The following is a 17,812-nucleotide window of genomic DNA, read 5'->3' as shown; positions in this document are numbered from 1 at the left end:
GATCTCAGACCTACAGCCACAAAGAGCTGAATATTTATTTATTTATTTATTTACTTACTTACTTACTTACTTACTTACTTTATTTATTTATTTATTTATTTATTTATTTATTTATTTATTTATTTATTTATATTCATGAGAGACACAGAGAGGCAGAGGGAGAAGCAGGCTCCTTGTGGGGAGCATGACGCAGGACTCAATTCCAGGACCATGCCCTGAGCCGAAAGCAGACGCTCAACCACTGAGCCACCCAGGCGTCCCAAGAGCTGGATTTGCCAAAGACTTGAATGAGCTTAGAAGCAGATTCTTTCCAACGTGTCTGGATAAGAACTCAACCTATCCAACACTTTGATCCTGATCTTGTGATAACCTGAGCATAAAACCCAGTGGATGCAGCACCTGGGTGGCTCAGTCAGTTACGCATTGGACTCTTGATCTCGGCTCAGGTCGTGATCTCAGGGTCCTGGGATTGAGCCCCACCGCTGGCTCCACGTTCAGTGGAGAGTCTACTTGAAGATTTCTCTCCTTTTGTCCCTCCCTCTGCTTGCAGGTTCTCTCTCTCTAAAATAAATAACTTAAAAAAGAAAGAAAGAACCCAGCTGAGCCTTGGGCGCCTGGGAGGCTCTGTCGGTTGAGCCTCTGACTCTTGGTTTCGGGTCAGGTGGTGATCTAGGGTTGGGAGATCAAGCCTTGTGTCAGTCAGTCTCCGTGCTCAGCAGGGAGTCAGCCTGGGGATTCTCTCCCTCTGCCCCTGACCCCACTTACACATTCTGTCTCTCAAATAAATAAATCTTAAAAAGAAAAAGAAAGAACTATGAGCTAATAGTGACTGTGTTTCAAACCACTACATTTGCGGACTATGCTACACGCAAGAGAAGATTCCTACAGGCCAGCTTTGTGTTTCACCACTTGTCCCAATCATGTCCTTCATTGTAAAAGTATCCAGTTCAGAATGATAGGTTACATTTAGTTGTCCTGTCTCTTTAGTCTCCTGTCTGGGAAAGTTCCTGCCAGTCCTTGACTTCATGTCCTTGACACTTTTGAAGATGACAGGCCAATTATTGTGTAGAATTTCCCTCATTTGGGTTTGTCTGCTATCCCATTGTGACTGGATTCAGGCTATGCAGCTTTGGCAGGAACATCCCAGAAACAATGCTGTGTCCTTGCGTCCTGCCAGGGGTCACATGGTTTCAGTTTGTCTCATTGCTGGAAATGTTCACATGTGTCTGCCAGGCTTGTCCATTGCAAAATTACCCATTTTTCTTTGAAATTAATATTTTATAGGGAGGTACTTTGAAACTATGTAATTAATTATCTACTTCCTCATCAAACCTTCGTTTATACTAGTGTAACCCCATATGCTTCAATTTTATTGAGTGGCTCAAAATCCTCTACCCACAGCCCCCTCCTGACCTTGTGCAGCTCTGACACCTGCTCCAGGTGGCTCTCCACAGCAGACATCATCCTCACACTGTTAAGCTCTGACCCTTGTGTTGGCCTGTCCCTCCGTGGTCACTTTCCTTATTGGCTGGGGCTGCTCTGATGCTCCATACCATGTGTCCTCTCCGCTTACTCTGTGGACATTCTCCTCATCCTGTGTGGGCTTCACTACTCTGAGCCACCTGCTTGTGTTTTGCCCCATTGCAGGCACCTGCCTTGCTCTGTGCCACCTAATGGTTTTATGACTAACTGCTCAGGAAAGGGAAGGGGTCAGGAAGAGTTACCCCTTGGAAGGTTCTCTGTTGGAGGCTAACATTCTGCCTCTTAGTACAGTTGTAACAGGCTGCTATTTCTCCCTTGAGGGCCAGGGTAAGTATTTGGCTGGCATCCAGGGGCCATGTGGTATAAGGAGAGCCAGTATTTCTTAATTCTCAAAATGATGCTCAGAGCCCAGAAAAGCCCACAGTGCTGAGAGACATAGACTGGCGGTGCCCAGGTAGCCCTTTGGGGCCCAGGATCATTGAGCGGAATGGTGCCTAGAGTTGCTAATACCACTTGCTGATACATTGTTTACTCCTACGTTTTGTGTTCTGTGCATAATTGGCACAGCCCATTTCACATTAGTTAAATATAAGCCGTTAATAAGTGAAATCTTACCCTGCAGCTTGCTTTGTTCCTGTATCATGATGGAATTTTTTGGTGTTCTGTTAGATGTACCATGCATTTTCTAACAGAACTGTGGTTTTCCACAGCTTAGACATACCAGCGTTTACTTCTGGCTGGCCGTGTGTAGGCTGTCTTCACCATTTCACATCACAGGCAGTGCTGCAGTGAGTCTCTAGGTTTATGTATCTTTTGCTCTTCTAGTAGAATTTCTTTTTATTTTTAAATTTATTTGAGAGAGAAAGACAAGAGCATGAGCATAAGCAGAGGGGAGGAGGCAGAGGGAGACTCCTGGTGGGGCAGGGAGCCCGATGTGGGGCTGGATCCCAGGACCCTGAGATCATGACCTGAGCTGAAGGCAGATGCTTAACTGACTGAGACACCCGGGCGCCCCTAGAATTTCCATAAAATAGACTCCCAGAAGTGTGATCACTTGTGTAAAGGTTATATGCACTTAAATTTTGGTAGTTACTGCTAAATTGCCATTTTAGAGAGATATGCCAAATTGTACTTTCTTTGAAATTTGTAAGACGGGGTTCTCTTTCCTCTTTTTTTTAAAAAGTATTTTATTTATTCATGAGAGAGAGAGAGAGAGAGAGAGAGAGGTAGAGACATAGGCAGAGGGAGAAGCAGGATCCATGCAGGGAGCCTGACACAGGACTTGATCCCGGGTCTACAAGATCAGGCCCTGGGCTGAAGGCGGCACTAAACCGCTGAGCCACCCGAGCTGCCCTTCTCTTTCCTCTTATGTTGCCTCACACAAGAATTTCCAAGTATGGGTCAGGAATAAGCTGTTCTTTCTTCCCTACTTTCTCCCTGGGAATAGCTTATATTATGTCTCTTCCTTGCAGAAAAAGAAAACAGGAACTGTGGATTTAGTAAGTAAGCCACTTTGGGCTGCAGCCAGAGTGACTGTCACACCCATTTCTGTGTGTGTGTGTGTGTGAGAGAGAGAGAGAGAGAGAGAGAGAGGCTTCCACTGAGGCAGACCCCCAGGGAAGGAAAACAGAAGGGCAGTAGGTTTCCCTGGATTCTCCCATTCTTACCTGTTCAGGTCACCCTCCTACTGGTGGGGCCTACGAGTGGGTACAGCTCTGTATCAGAAGGGGCTGAGCTTCCTTCCGTCAGTAGTTTCCTTCACAGGGGTAGGTACATCAAGTCACACACATCTAGTGTCTTGAAAAATAGCCATTTCTCTGCTGACCTTCTGATAGGCTGCTCTGGCTCAAGTTCTGTAGCCAATACTTTTTGTCCAGTTATCCATGAGGATGGGAGCAGGAAAACATCCCATCAGAATGGTGTTCTCAAGGTCAAGCAGGAGACTAAGACATAGAGCTGAGATGATTTACTCACTTTCATCTCAGGGCCAACGGTGTGCCTTGGATAGCACAGGAAGTTATTGGTGGTGTTCAATCAGTGCCTCTGGGCAGGAAAATCAAGTGCGCAGGACACTGGGGACCCTCCATCTCTGCTCTCAGTGGTAGATGGGAGGGCACAGGCTCCATCTCACAAGAGACTGTATTCTTCTGCTCCAGGTGGCTTGTCCCCCCAGGAGGGCCAGCTGACATCTCATTGATAAGAGAAGGCAGAAGTCTGCAGGTTTTATGTGACAGCTCCATTGTTTAAAATTGGAGCTGGGATCCCTGGGTGGCGCAGCGGTTTGGTGCCTGCCTTTGGCTCAGGGCGTGATCCTGGAGACCCGGGATCGAATCCCACATCAGGCTCCTGGTGCATGGAGCCTGCTTCTTCCTCTGCCTGTGTCTCTGCCTCTCTCTCTCTCTCTGTGACTATCATAAATAAATAAAAATTAAAAAATAAATAAATAAAAAAAATAAAAATGGAGCTGATGTTGTATCAGTCCATTAAAACTAGTTTGTGGACCAAATGAATTAAGGTCTCCAGTTTAGGTGTCTGGCCCATTCCATCCTGTGGCAGCAATTAGAAACTCCCCTGAGCCAGGAGTACCAGCAGGGGGACGGTGGGAAAAATACCAGGAGAATGACCACCCCAGCCAGGGTGGGGGCTGTGAGGGCACCAAAGAGTGCTGTTCACTCCATGACTCATTGTGGTTGGCAGGAAGAGTGCAGACCTTGGAGTTCCACCTTGGGAGACCAACTAATCCTTCTGATGCCCCATTTTTTTTTTTTTTTCACCAGGAAAAACAATGGTTTGGAGGGTTCAACGTGGTCCTGAGTATCTTCTTCTGATGCAGGTCAAGTGCCTCACAGGATCTTTTGGGGCTCCTGGCTCGCTCAGCTGGTGCAACTACGACTCTTGATCTCAGGTTCCATGTTGGGTATAGAGCCTACTTAAAAAAAAAAAAAAAAGGTCTCCTTTTAACAGACAGACTTCCTACTATGTGCCATTAATTTAAAAAAAAAAAAAAAGAGCCATCAGAGGTACCTGTCGTGGGCACTTGATTGGTCTGAAATATGCTGGTAGAATGGGGTATGGTGATCAAAGCTCAGAGGCTGGGAAAGGTGGGGAACCTTCTGCAGACATCTCAGGGCCAGCCAGGGCTGAGCCCGAGGCTCTAAAATGTAGCAGCTTGAAACAATGATCAGCTATTATCCCACACAGTGTCTCTGGCTCAGGAATTCAGGAGCAGCTGAATTTGGGGTGGTTCTGGCTCATCATGTCTCATGAGATTGTAACCAAGACGTTGACAGGCATGGCAGTTGCCTGAGGCTTGACGGGGCCTGGAGGATCCACTTCCAGATGGTTCACTCATGTGGCTCGGGAGTGGGTGCTGGCTGTTGGCAGGATGTGCCGGTAGGTCTCTCCATAGGGCTGCCCAAGTACCCTCAAACCATGGCATCTGGCTTCTCCCAGAGTGAGTAATGCAAGAGGGAGCAAGGCAGAGGCTGCAGTGCCTTTTACGACCCAGTTTTGGAGTCAAGTACTATTACTTATGCCACTTCATTCTGTTCATTAGAATAGGGCTGCCAGTTCTAGCAAAACTATCAAACAAAAGCAAAAGGATGCCCAGTTTAATTTGAATTTCAGATAAACAATGAATAATCTTTTATTGTTTATCTGAAATTCAAATTTAATTGGGTATCATGTATTTTATCCGGCAGCCCTGTTAGGAGCAAGTCACTTAGTCCAGCCTACACTCAAGGGAAGGGAAATTAGGTTACATTTTTGAAGGGAGGAAAACCAAAGAATTTGTGGAGTTATTTACAAACCACTACAAGCAGGATTTTGAAAAATTTCATTTGGTCTTGGTATCTGTGGATAATTGCATGGGAGCCTCATAAGATGAAGAAGTTCTGGACAAGCAAGTTCACCTTCCTAATAATCTTGTACATTTATAAGTTTACAGAAAATTACACACAATATCTTCTTTGGTCCTCAGATAGCCCTGTGAGATTGGGGAAGCAGTGCTCATGATCCTCATTTTACAGATGAGGAAGCCGAAATGCTTCACAGATATAATGGGCAGAAACAGTGGAGGAAGAACAGATTCTTCTAGTTTCAAGTCTAGCATTTGTTTTACTCTACCCAGTACCATCCTGATATGATACACTACTAATGCCTTCACATTATGAGATGATTTTGTATAGTAGATCCATTTTCTTTTTTTTTTTTTTTTTTTTTTAGTAGATCCATTTTCTACCTACTGCCACGTTGTTATCTCAAATGGGTGATGCCATTCATGGATTTGCTGCTGTGTTGTATCCTGGGTAATGGGGAAAGACCCTTGGAGAAGCTGAGGGCCAAGATGTAGTCCTCTCTCTCCACACCTGCAAGCTCTGGAATCCAACCCACTAGCAGACCCTCTGAACAGGGGGACTGCTAGGAACATCATTTCCTTTCACCAGGAGGCAGCCAACCTCATGTGAAAGACTGCGGGACAGCCAAACCAAATGGGGGATTGCTCTCATCTAATTTTTAGACATACAGAAAAGTTAGAAGAATAGTATAATAAATATCCATACCCCCCTCCACTTAGGCTCAGTAATTCTTACTATCTTTTCCATGTTTTCTCTATTGATATTTTTACCTATCAATATATTGTGTTTTGTTGGAAGTGGTAAACGTCAGGACAGTTCATTCCTAAGCACTTTGTAGCATGCATTTCATACAATAAGGACATGCTCCTGTGAAACCATAATTCCATGGTCACACCTAAGGAAATTAGCCATGATTCTCAAATATCACCTAACATGCAGTCCATATTCCAGTTTTTCTTATTGTCTTAAAATATCTCCCAGAGTCAATCAAGCTCACATTTATGTCTCTTTAGTCTTTTAAAATCTAGAACAATAACCTCTGAAGAGATCAGGGCAGTTGTCTTGTGAACAGTTCTACATTCTACATTTATTCCCAAAATAAAGGTTATATTTCTTTTAGCCTTTGAGTTGCATTGCATCTGGGTGTGGATATATGACCACATCCTAAGAAATATGAATGAAAAACTATTGTGTGCAACTTCTGGGAAGTCTTCTGCTATCTGGAACATGAGTATGATGGCTGGAGCTCTTGCAGCCATCTTATACCTGAGAATCAGGGTCACCCCAGAGGCAAAAGCTGGAATGAGCTTCTTTGAACTACCAACACCAGCTTTGTATACTGTCCCACTTCTTTTGAGAAAGTAAACCCTGTGTGCTTAAGTCTCTGTTAATTGGGGTTTTCTTTCATACGTAGCCAAATTTAATCCCAGCTAAGGAAGAAGCCAGATTAAGGCCTACTGTAATCTTGTATCTGCTTGTCAGATACGTTATCTACTTTCTACTTGGCTAAAACACATTTCAAGATTTCTCTTTCCTTCAGGTGTAGATCGCTGGTGCCAATGCCCCATGAGAATGTGCTCGGACTCTCATGTTACCTAACATCTAGTGTTGAATGAATCCTGGCAGCAAAATTTTCTGCGAGAACCTTGTGGTGATAAATGTGGGAAATGAAGTGAGTGTGGCTTGTCACATGTAAGAGAACACCAGGGGACAAGTATGTGTGTGCAGGGACAGAGTGGGAATGACCTGCAATCGGTACACAGTAGTTTTGTGAAATACAAAACTGAGCAGTAACTCAGGGGCAAGGCTCCAAAGGGCAGGACCTTTAGGAGAGGAAATGTGGTAAGTAGTCCAACTCCACATTCTCGCCAACCCAGGAGAGGTTTCCTGGGGGTTGAAGACTCCATCTGGGAAGTGTCCCACAGGAAACAAAAAAGAGATACAGCATGTGAAGGTAATCTGGTTGTACTACTTGAGCCCCATTAATCACTAGGGTTGACTTGGGTCCAGGAACAAAGCTGTGCCCAGAAGGGTCAGCATGTTTCCGGGGTCATCGAGACCCCACACCCCCTGACCACTCTCTTGGAGGTTGAATTTAAAAATCCTGTAATGAATGCAGTGACATCTTCCTACCTCGACAGAGCAAAAAGTATGGATCCCAAGTCTGGGGACCCAAAAGAAATCATTCTGGTGAGGGAAGAATTTCAATTTTATTTGAGATTCTGATATAACCAATGAAACACACACACACATATGTATGTATGTGTGTGTGTGTGTGTGTGTGTGCATGAGAGACAGATACACACAGAATAAGGCTGACCCACATTCATTTGCTCTTTCACTCATTCATTCTTCCAACAATCATTTATTGAGATTCTGTTTCCTGTCAGTGGCTGGGCTGCCTGCTGGGGATGAAGGTAACTGAGTTTTCTAACATCTCTTCATGGCTCAGAAGAGTCAAATACAAACAGGACCGACCAGAACCCAGGGGGACACACTCTACAACAGTGGAAGGATCCCAGTGCGCCCCTAGCAGAGAGGAGAGTCACTTGGGGGCACAGCTTCAGGCAGCTGCAGTGATTTCTCTGTGTGGCTAGGACCAATTTTTTACAATTTCCCAGGGGCCACAATTATGCAAATCCCTAATTTCTTGCACCTCAAAGCAGAGTTTTAACACCATTCCTTCTAGAGAGTTCTGATGGCTCAACTCTTCCCAGAACCTGGCTGGCACTCTGGGGACATTGTTTCCAGGCAGTTTCCTTGGTGTATTTCCTAATGCGTTTTGTAGCCATGGCCCACGTGGTCTTTGCCTGCTTCTGGGAGGTGATGCCCCCAGGGCCTGGCCCAATGGGATGGGGGTGTAGGAAGGCACAAAGCTGGGGACTGCTCATGCTCAAAACTTTGCAGCATCAGACTTCTCCTGCTTTGAGTGTCAGTGCTCTAGGGTCTTCCCTAAAAAACAGATGTTTCCAAGGGCTGTGATTTCCTCTCTGCTTGAGCTCTATTCTCTGCTTCAAGCTTCTGATCTAACTGGCTTTCCAAGATGGGGCAATCTAAACTTACCAGAGGCTCTAACCAAGTGTCAGTCCTTAGCTCTTGCCTCAAGCTCTTGCTTGCAATTCCACGTTGAAATCCGGTCTCCAGTTCTAGCCCAGAGTCCTGTTTCCTGGGGCTTGCTGGTGTAGTCCTTTCCCCAGTTCTGGTCTGTTGTCTCCATTAATGGAGTTTGCTGACTTAGTCCACGCTGGGAATTTCTGGAGGTGCACACAAGGGGATTATATTCATAATAATGTTAAAAAAGAAGAAACAACAAGCAACAGTTGGAGTCATCCCTCCCACCCCCCACAATACCAAACCAAGACTTAATTATAGTTTCATCTTATTCCAGGAATGTGACCTTTAACAGTCAACCTGAAATTTCCAGATCAGCACTGGTGAGGTCATGTGCCTGTCCCTCCACCCCCACCTCCAAAAGGTGTACTGGCCAGAAACGATCCCTCTCTTTCCCCCTCCCTCCCTCTCTTCCTTCCTTGTCTTTCTTTTTGCTAATAACTTCCTTGCCCACCCTTCTTCCTATTAAAACATTTTTTTTTTTCTGTTTTGTACAACTCCTCAGAACACGCTCTCTACTTGCTAGACAGGACGCTGCCTGATTCATGAATCCCCTCATAAAGCTAATTAGATCCTCAAATTTACTTTGTTGAATTTTGTTCTTTTTTTAACTTTTTAAACATTTTGTTCATTTATTCATGAGAGACACAGAGAGAGAGAGAGAGAGAGGCAGAGACACAGGCAGAGGGAGAAGCAGGCTCCATGCAGGGAGCTCGATGTGGGACTCGATCCAGGATCTCCAGGATCATGCCCTGGGCTGAAGGCAGATGCTAAACCGCTGAGCCACCTGGGCTGCCCCAAATTTTGTTCTTTAACAATATCTGCACACCTTTGACCTCTGACCAACTTCCTACTGGCAGATTGTATTTGAAGGTTTGATGTACTGTGGGTTTACCGGCTCTGGTTGGCTGTCTTACTGATAGGAAGCTGGTTTGAGGGTAAAACTGGATTTAAAATCTTGGAAGTTAGCAGTTTCTCATTTATAAAGTGTCAAGATTGAGGCTTTTTTGGGGGGCTGATGCTACATTTTTTAAAAAAGATTTTATTTATATATTCATGAGAGACACACAGAGAGAGGCAGAGACATAGGCAGAGGCAGAGGCAGGCTTTCCCCCAGGAGCCTAATGTGGGACTCGATGCCAGGACCCCGGGATCATGACCTGAGTCAAAGGCTCAACCACTGAGCCACCCAGGTGTCCCCTGATGCTACTTTCAAGAAGCTCTTTAAAAAGCTCAAAACATCAGTATGTATGTCTGCCAGTGATGCAATTTTCAAGACAATAATTGGTGGCACTAAGGAAGTACAGCTGGGAACCAATGTCCATGTTCCAGGCACAGCGGGATCTCATAGTTCCTGGTCTCTGGTGGCTGAGGGAACGTGAGATAACCAAGATAACCTAGAAAGAGGAGAAATAGTGGAACATCTTTGTTTAATTTTCTTATCGATACAAACTGAAATTTTGAACAACATGTGCTGTTCTGAATTCAACACTCAATTATTCATTCTGTTCTAAGGTCATGGACACTCCTAGGAAAACTCAGGTGGTTCTCATTCCATGGCTTCTCATGCAAGTCTTACACATTCAAGTCTTTAATCCATTTTGAATTAATTGATGTATATGGTGTAAGAGAATAATCCAGTTTCATTCTTTTTTTTTAATTTTTATTTATTTATGAGTCATTGAGAGAGAGAGAGAGAGAGAGAGAGAGAGAGAGGCAGAGACATAGGCAGAGGGAGAAGCAGGCTCCATGCACCGGGAGCCTGACGTGGGATTCGATCCCGGGTCTCCAGGATCACGCCCTGGGCCAAAGGCAGGCGCTAAACCGCTGCGCCACCCAGGGATCCCTCCAGTTTCATTCTTTTGCATGTAGCTGTCCAGTTTTCCCAAAACCATTTACTGAAGAGATTGTCTTTTCCTGATTGTATATTCTTGTCTCTTTTGTTGTACATTATCTGATGATATATGCATGAGTTTATTTCTGGGCTATCTAATCTGTTCCATTGATCTATGAGTCTGTTTTTATGACAGTACCATGCTGTTTTGATTACTACAGCTTTGTAGTACAGTTTTAAGTCAGGGACCATGATACTTCCAGCTTTGTTCTTCTTAAGATTTTGTTTTTATGGGGTCAAATTTTAGAATTATTTGTTGTAGTTCTGTGAAAAAATGCCTTTGGAATTCTGATAGGAATTGCATTCAATCTGTAGATCACTTTGGGTATTATGGACATTTTAATAATAGTAATTCTTCCAGTCCATGAATATGGACTATCTTTCCATTTATTTATGTCTTCTTCAATGTCTTTTAAGAAAAAAAGGTTTTCCCATCCGTCCTCCCTTTCTCCTTCCTTCCTTTTCTTTTTTGACTATGGCACACAATGTTATATTAGTTTCAGGTGTACAACATAGTGATTTGACAAGTTTATACATTATGCTATATTCATCATGAATGTAGCTACCACCTATCATCATACATCACTACATAATATCATTGACTATATTCCTTATGTTGTGCCTTTTATTTCTGTGACATATTCATTCTATAACTGGAAGCCTATATCTCCCACTCCCCATTGACTCATTTGCCCATTTTCTCACACTCTGCTCTCTAGTAACCATCAGTTTGTTCTTTATGTTTACAGATCTAATTCTGCTTTTTGTATGTTTATTCCTTTTTTTTTAGATCCACATATGAGTGAAATCATATGGTATTTGTCTTTCTCAGTCTGACTTATTTCACTTAGCATAATACCCTTTAGATCCTTCCATGTTGTCTCAAATAGCACGATCTTATTCTTTTATGGCTGCATAATACACCACATCTTCCTTATTCATTCGTCTGTCAATGGACACTTAGGCTGCTTCCATATCTTGACTATTGTAAACAGTGATGCATAGGGGTGCAAATATCTTTTCAATTTCATGTTTTCATAGTGGAATTATTGGATCATATGTTATTTCTATTTTTAACATTCCATACTCTTTTCTTCAGAGTCTGTACCAGTTTACATTTCCATCAACAGTGTACAAGTGTTCCTTTTTTCACATCTTCACCAACACATGTTATTTCTTGTCTTTTTTATTTTAGCCATTCTTACAGGTGTAACATGTCCTCTTTCATTTATTTTATTTATTTGAGCCCTCTTTTTTCTTTTCTCCTTCTTCTTCTTCTTTTTCTTCTTCTTTTTCTTCTTCTTCTTCTTCTTCTTCTTCTTCTTCTTCTTCTTCTTTTGTCTTGGTGAGTCTAGCTAAAAGTTTATTGATTTTATCTTTTTGAAGAACCAGCTCTTAGTTTCATCGATATTTTCTTTTTAGTCTTTTTTGGTCTCTATTTCTCTATTTCATTTATTTCTCTCTGGTTTATTATTTCCTTCCTTCTACTAACTTTGGGCATCATTTAATCTTTTTTTTTTTTTTAGTCCCCTTAGGTGTAAAGTTAAATTGTTTATTTGAGATTTCTCTTCTTTTGTTTTCTTTTTTTTTTTTAAAGATTTTATTTATTTATTCATGAGAGACACAGAGAGAGAGGCAGAGACATAGGAAGAGGATGGAGAAGCAGGCTCCATGCAGAGAGCCCGATGTGGGACTCAATCCCGGGACTCCAGGATTAACCTCAACATATTTGTAATTTTGCCAGTTTTCTTCTTGTAATTGATGTCTAGTTTTTTATACCATTGTAACCAGAAAAGATACTTCATATGATTTCAATCTTCTTGAATTTATTGAAACTTGTTTTATGGCCTAAAAGATGAAATACCGAGGAGATTGTTCTGTGCGCACTTGAGAAGAATGTGTATTCTGCTGTTTTTTTTCTTTTAAAGTAATCTCTATGCTCAAAGTGGGGCTTGAACTCACAACCCCAAGAACGAGAGTCACATGCTTTACTGACTGAGTCAGCCAGGCACCTCTCTATTCTGCTGCTTTGGGATGGAATGTTCTCTATATACCTGTTAAGTCCATCTGGTCTAATGTGTCATTTAAGGCTGATGTTTTCTTATTGATTTTCTATCTGGATGATAAACCCATTGGTATCAGTAGGGTGTTAAAATCTCCTACTTTCACTACACTGCTATCAAGTTCCCCCTTTAGGTCTGTTACTATTGGCTTCATATATTTTGATGCTCCTATGTTGGGTGCACATATGTTTGTAAGTGTTATATTTTCTTACAGGATTGACCTCTCCATAATTATGTAGTGCCCCTTTGTTTTTTATTACAGTCTTTGTTTTAAAGTCTATTTTGTCTGATATAAGCATAGCTGCATTAGCTTTCCTTTTGTTTCCATTTACATGGAGTATTTTTCCATCCTTTCACTTTCAGTTTGTGTATGTCTTTACTTCTGAAATGAGTCTCTTCTAGGTAGTAAATAGATATGTCTTGGCTTTTATAATCCCTTCATACACTCCACATCTTTTGATTGGAGAATTTAGTTCATTTACATTTAAAGTAATTATGGATAGGTATGTATTTATTGCCATTTTGTTAATTGTTCTCCAACTATTTTTGTATTCCTCTCTTCTCTTGTAGTTTGATGACTTTCTTTAGTGTTGTTTAGATTTCTTTCTCATTTTCTTTTGTGTATTTACTTTGTAGATACTATGAGGCTCACGTATCTTATCCCATGTTCATAACAGTCTATTTTAAGTTAATAGCAACTTAAATTTGAACACATCCAAAAATCCTACATTTTTACTACCTCTGATGTCTTATGGTTTGTGTGTGTGTGTGTGTGTGTGTGTGTGTGTGTGTTTTAATTGAAGGTCCCTTACTGGTCCTGTTTCCATGAGTGCAAAGACCAGGGGAAAAGGGGAGGGGAACCAGGCGGCACAAGGAAGGGTCATCTCCACAACATTCCATTTATACACAGAACTAAACAGACAAGCACAGAGTCACTATTGTGGTTAGAAGTTGGCAGCCTGGGAAAAGGGAGGAATGGGTGGGGTACTGGGGTGTCGTTAAACTCTACTTCAAATCTGAATGATAATTTTACTGGATAGAGTATTCTTGGTTGAAAGCTTATTTCTTTTAGCACTTTGAATATATCATGCCACTTTCTTTTGGCTTGAAAAAAATTCTTTTTTTTTGGCTTGAAAAATTTCTGCTGATAAATCTGCTGATAAATAGCCTATGGCATTTCCCTTGTATGCAATTTGTTTTCCCTTGCTGCTTTTAAGAGTTTCTCCTTAATTTTAACCTTTAACATTTTATTTTTTTTAAGATTTTATTTATTTGAGAGAGAGGGAGAGAGACAGAGACAGAGACAGAGAGACAGAGACAGAGCCTGAGCAGCCAGAGGGAGGGAGAGAGAGAAGCAGGCTTCCCACAGAGCAGGGAGCCTGACATGGGGCTTGATCCCAGGACCCTGAGATTATGACCTGAGCCAACTCTGAGCCACCCAGATGCCCCAACTTTTGACATTTTAATCTTTTTTTTTTTTTTTTTTGACATTTTAATCTTAATGTGTCCTAGTGTACCTCTCTTTGGGTTCATCATTTTTGGAACTCTCAGGATTCTTGGACCTAGATATCTCTCTCCCTAAATTAGGGAAGTTTTCAGCTATTATATATTCAAATAAGTTTTCTGACACTGTCACTCCTCTCCTTCTGGATCCCTTATAATACAAATGCTATTGTGCTTGATGTTGCCCCAGTGGTCACTTAAGTTATATCTTTATTTTTTAAAGTTGTTTTTTCTTTTTGATACTCTGTCTGGGTGAGTTTCATTGCTTTATCTTCCAGGTTGCTGATTCTTTCTTCTGCTTTATCAAATCTGTTGTTGTAATGTATTTTTCAGTTCAGTTTTTGTATTCTTCAGCTCTGAGAATTCTCTTTGGTACTCTCTTACGTTTTCCTTTTCTTCTTTCTTTGTGCTCTCTTATGTTTTCTCTTTGTTGAAGTTCTCACTGTGTTTATTCATTTTTCTTCTGAGTTTGGTGAGCTTCTTTATGATCATTACTTTGAATTCCTTATCAGGTAGATTACATATCTGCATATCATTAAGGTCGTTTTCTGAGGTTTTATCTTATTCTTTTGTTTGGAATACATTTCTCTTCCTCTTCATTTTGCTTGATTCTGTGTTTATTTCTATGTATTAGGCAAAACATCTACCTCTCTCTCTTGAAGAAGTGGCCTTGCTTAAATTATTATCTTTCTCATTCAACCCTGCCCTAGCTCTTGGTTGTCTCTTGAAACTTTGTCTAAACTGCCTAATTTATTCTTGATATGACCTCATTGTAGAGGGTGTGCCAAGACTTGTCAGTGATCCAAGGGAGGAATTTCACTTAGAACATAGTTTCAGGTTGATTGGAAGCCAGATTCTGAGGGGGCGCTTTTAAATTATGCATATGTACATAGCCCTATGAGGTTGCAATTGTAATCTCTCCTGCTTTCCAGACCAGAAGATCTCTAGGTCCCCTGGGCGACAACTGCAAAAATCAGGTCTCCAGATAAGTGTATAAGCTCCTTTCTTGGAAGTCTTGTTAAAGTGTAGCAAGGCCAAGGGGTATAGCCAGCAGGGGGTTTCCCTGCTTACATTCCTTGTGAATGCCTCCTTAGCCTCTAGATTCTTGGGAAACCTGAAGCCTGTCCCTCAGGCTGAAGCTCTAGGCTTTTTGAAACAGGCTTTTTCACAGGAAGACTGGGATTATGTTGTAGTTTGCTGTCTAAGCAGCATGCTGGGGTGTGTGGCCTGTCAAGAACTGTTTTTCTGATTGTTACAGTCCCATTGAGATCTGGAACACAAGTCCTCTTGGCCACCAGGGCCAGGCAATCAGGGGTGTCCCTGTGTGGGCTGTGTGTCTGTTGGCTTTGGCAAGGCTGCTGAAGAATATTGGGGGTGGGGCACATTAGTAGTTCCAGAGAGGAAGCAGAAAAATGTCTTGACTGCTCACCCATGGGCTTTAACAATGCAGGAGAATCGTGCCTTGTCTTTGTGCAGATCTTGGCTTTAGGCTGAAAGTAGGAGAATGCCATGACCTCTTGCACTTGCCAGCCTAAGCCGGGGGTGGGGGGGAGAGGAGTGTTGCAATCACCTATGTTTGCAGACTTTAGCTAGGAGTAGAAGAACTCTGACCAGCCAGGGAATTGGGGAGTGCTCTCTGACCTCAGCAAATGCCATGACCGCATGGCCCTGCCAATCTCAGCAAGGTGGCAGGAGGGTGCTACCTCCGAGCTCAGCATCCTGTGCTAGCAGGCCATGTGGAGAGAGTGCAAAATGGTGTCCTCCAGCACCTCCATCTCCAGAGTGTCTCAACTGTCCCCAGCCCCTGCAGGCAATGTCCTTGGATCCGCAAATAAATTCCCTTCACATACAGTCTAGGTGCTTTTCAAACTCCTGTTTTTTAAAAACAAAAAACAAAAAAAACACCAACTCCTGTTTTTGTTTTGTTTTGTTTTGTTTTGTTCAGTCTTGGGGTGAGAGAGACTTCCAAGATGGAATTTCAGTTTCCTATAGCACTTTGGGACCTCCAGATGTCAGCCCCATGGATTTTCCCCATCAGACATTCTGGGGCTTGTTTTTCTGGTGTAGATACCAGAGGTTGTGGTGTCTGATATGGAGCAACAACCCCTCACTCCTCTGAGAGAGAAGTATTGGCCTGGTGATGTCCCTCCCTCTTGTGTTTCTGGGCTGGGGGTGGGCTTTTTTGATAAGATTGTCTCTGCGTCTCTTACTCATCTTGATGTGGTCCTTTAATCACTTGTTTTACAGCGCAGTTCAATTAGTCTTCAGAGGGAAATTATCTATATGTAGCTGTAGATTTCGTGTGTCTGTGGGAGGATGTGGGAGGATCTTCTGTGCCATGACCAGAGATCAGGTCCCCTTTTAGTTTAAAATCTTTCAAATATGAGAACCATATAGGCCTATATGTCTTCATTGGAAAATTCCTCCATACAATTAAGAAAAATAATATCAATCTTACACAAACTCTTTCATGTAATAGAAAAAATAGAGAACATTCTCCATCGTGCATTAAGAGATCAACATAAACTTAATATTAAACCCTGGTAAGGATATTACAAGAAAGGAAACTTATAGACCAATATTCCTTATGAAGTCAAATGGAAAAATCCTAAAAAATAATCAACAAATCAAACCCAGCAATATATAAAAAATATACTACATCATGAGAAATTGAAGTTTATTTCAGAAGTGCAAAGTTGGTTTAACATTCAAAAATTGAGCAATGAACTCACCACATTAACGAGACAGATAATCTTAATGAATAAAGAAAAAACATTTGACACCTCTACATGCTAAAAAAGCTTAATGAACTAGGAATAGAAGAGAACTTCCTTAGAGGCACCTGGGTGGCTCAGTCATTCAAACATCTGCCTTTGGCTCTGGTCATGATATCAGGGTCCTGGAATTGAGTCTTGCCTCAGCTCCCCACTTAGTGGAGCTTTGTGCTCTCTCTCTCTCAAATAAATAAATAAAATCTTTTTTAAAAAAAATTTTATGTATTTATTCATGACAGACACACACACACACACACACAGAGGCAGAGACACAGACAGAGGGAGAAGCAGGCTCCACGCAGAGAGCCCAATGTGGGACTCGATCCCAGGACCCCAGGATCAAGCCCTGAGCCGAAGGCAGACGCTAAACTACTGAGCCATCCAGGGATCCCTAAATTTTTTTTTTTTTAAAGAGAACTTCTTTAATCTGATAAAGAATATCTATAAAAACAACAAACAAAACAAAAAACCTACAACTAACATAATACTTAAGAGTGAAATTTTGAATGGTTTTTCCTTTCCTGAGTTTTGGAGTAGACAAGGATGCCTGCTCCCCACTTCTATTTGATATTTTTTTTTAGAGATTTTATTTATTTATTCATTCATGAGAGACACACAGAGAGAGGCAGAGACACAGGCAGAGCGAGAAGCAGGCTCCTCACAGGGAACATGATGCGGGACTCGATCCCTGGATTGGGATCACGCCCTGAGCCAAAGGCAGAAGCTCAAAGGCAGTCCCTCTATTTGACATTATAACAAAAATCCTAGTTAGTGCAATAAGGTAAGAAAAAAAAAGGTATAAAAATTAGAAACGATGAGGTAAAAGAGCCATTATTTGCAGATGAAATGATTGTGTACCTAAAACATCTAGATCAATGAAACTATTAGATTTAATTAGTGAATCTACCAAGTTGATGGACATAATGTCAATATACAAAGATCAAATTTAATTCTCTATATTCATTATAAACAATTAGCAAATTAAATGAAAATATCATTTGTAATAGCCATCAAATAGAACACGTAGTAATAAATCTAATAAAAGAGGTGCAAAGACCTATCCTAAAATATACAAGGCACTGGAATTAAAGACACCTTAAATAAATGAGGGCATATACCATGTTTACA

At 41.9% G+C, this 17,812-nt stretch overlaps 1 protein-coding gene across 4 annotated transcripts in view; it reads right to left on the bottom strand.

Annotated features, from left to right (window-relative positions):
• Nucleotides 1-17,812, bottom strand: part of TXNL4B (thioredoxin like 4B) — a 45,424-nt gene that overhangs the window by 2,602 nt on the left and 25,010 nt on the right. Inside the window, exons 4-5 of one of the 4 annotated variants that reach the window (XR_012026569.1) lie at nt 8,403-8,593; nt 3,150-4,411 (exon numbers count right to left, since the gene is read on the bottom strand). Coding sequence is in view for 2 of the 4 variants with exons in the window: in XM_072817428.1 (XP_072673529.1) it covers nt 8,422-8,593 (172 nt within the window). In the remaining 2 variants the exon portion in view is untranslated. Of the gene's footprint in view, nt 1-3,149; nt 4,412-7,532; nt 8,292-8,402; nt 8,594-17,812 lie in introns of those variants that run through there. The other 3 variants (XR_012026570.1, XM_072817446.1, XM_072817428.1) reach the window with 3 other exon arrangements.

The sequence above is a fragment of the Canis lupus genome, chromosome 3 (assembly GCF_048164855.1).
Source record: "Canis lupus baileyi chromosome 3, mCanLup2.hap1, whole genome shotgun sequence".
Taxonomy (NCBI): Eukaryota; Metazoa; Chordata; class Mammalia; order Carnivora; family Canidae; genus Canis; species Canis lupus.
This window is presented reverse-complemented; position numbering and strand designations above follow the sequence as displayed.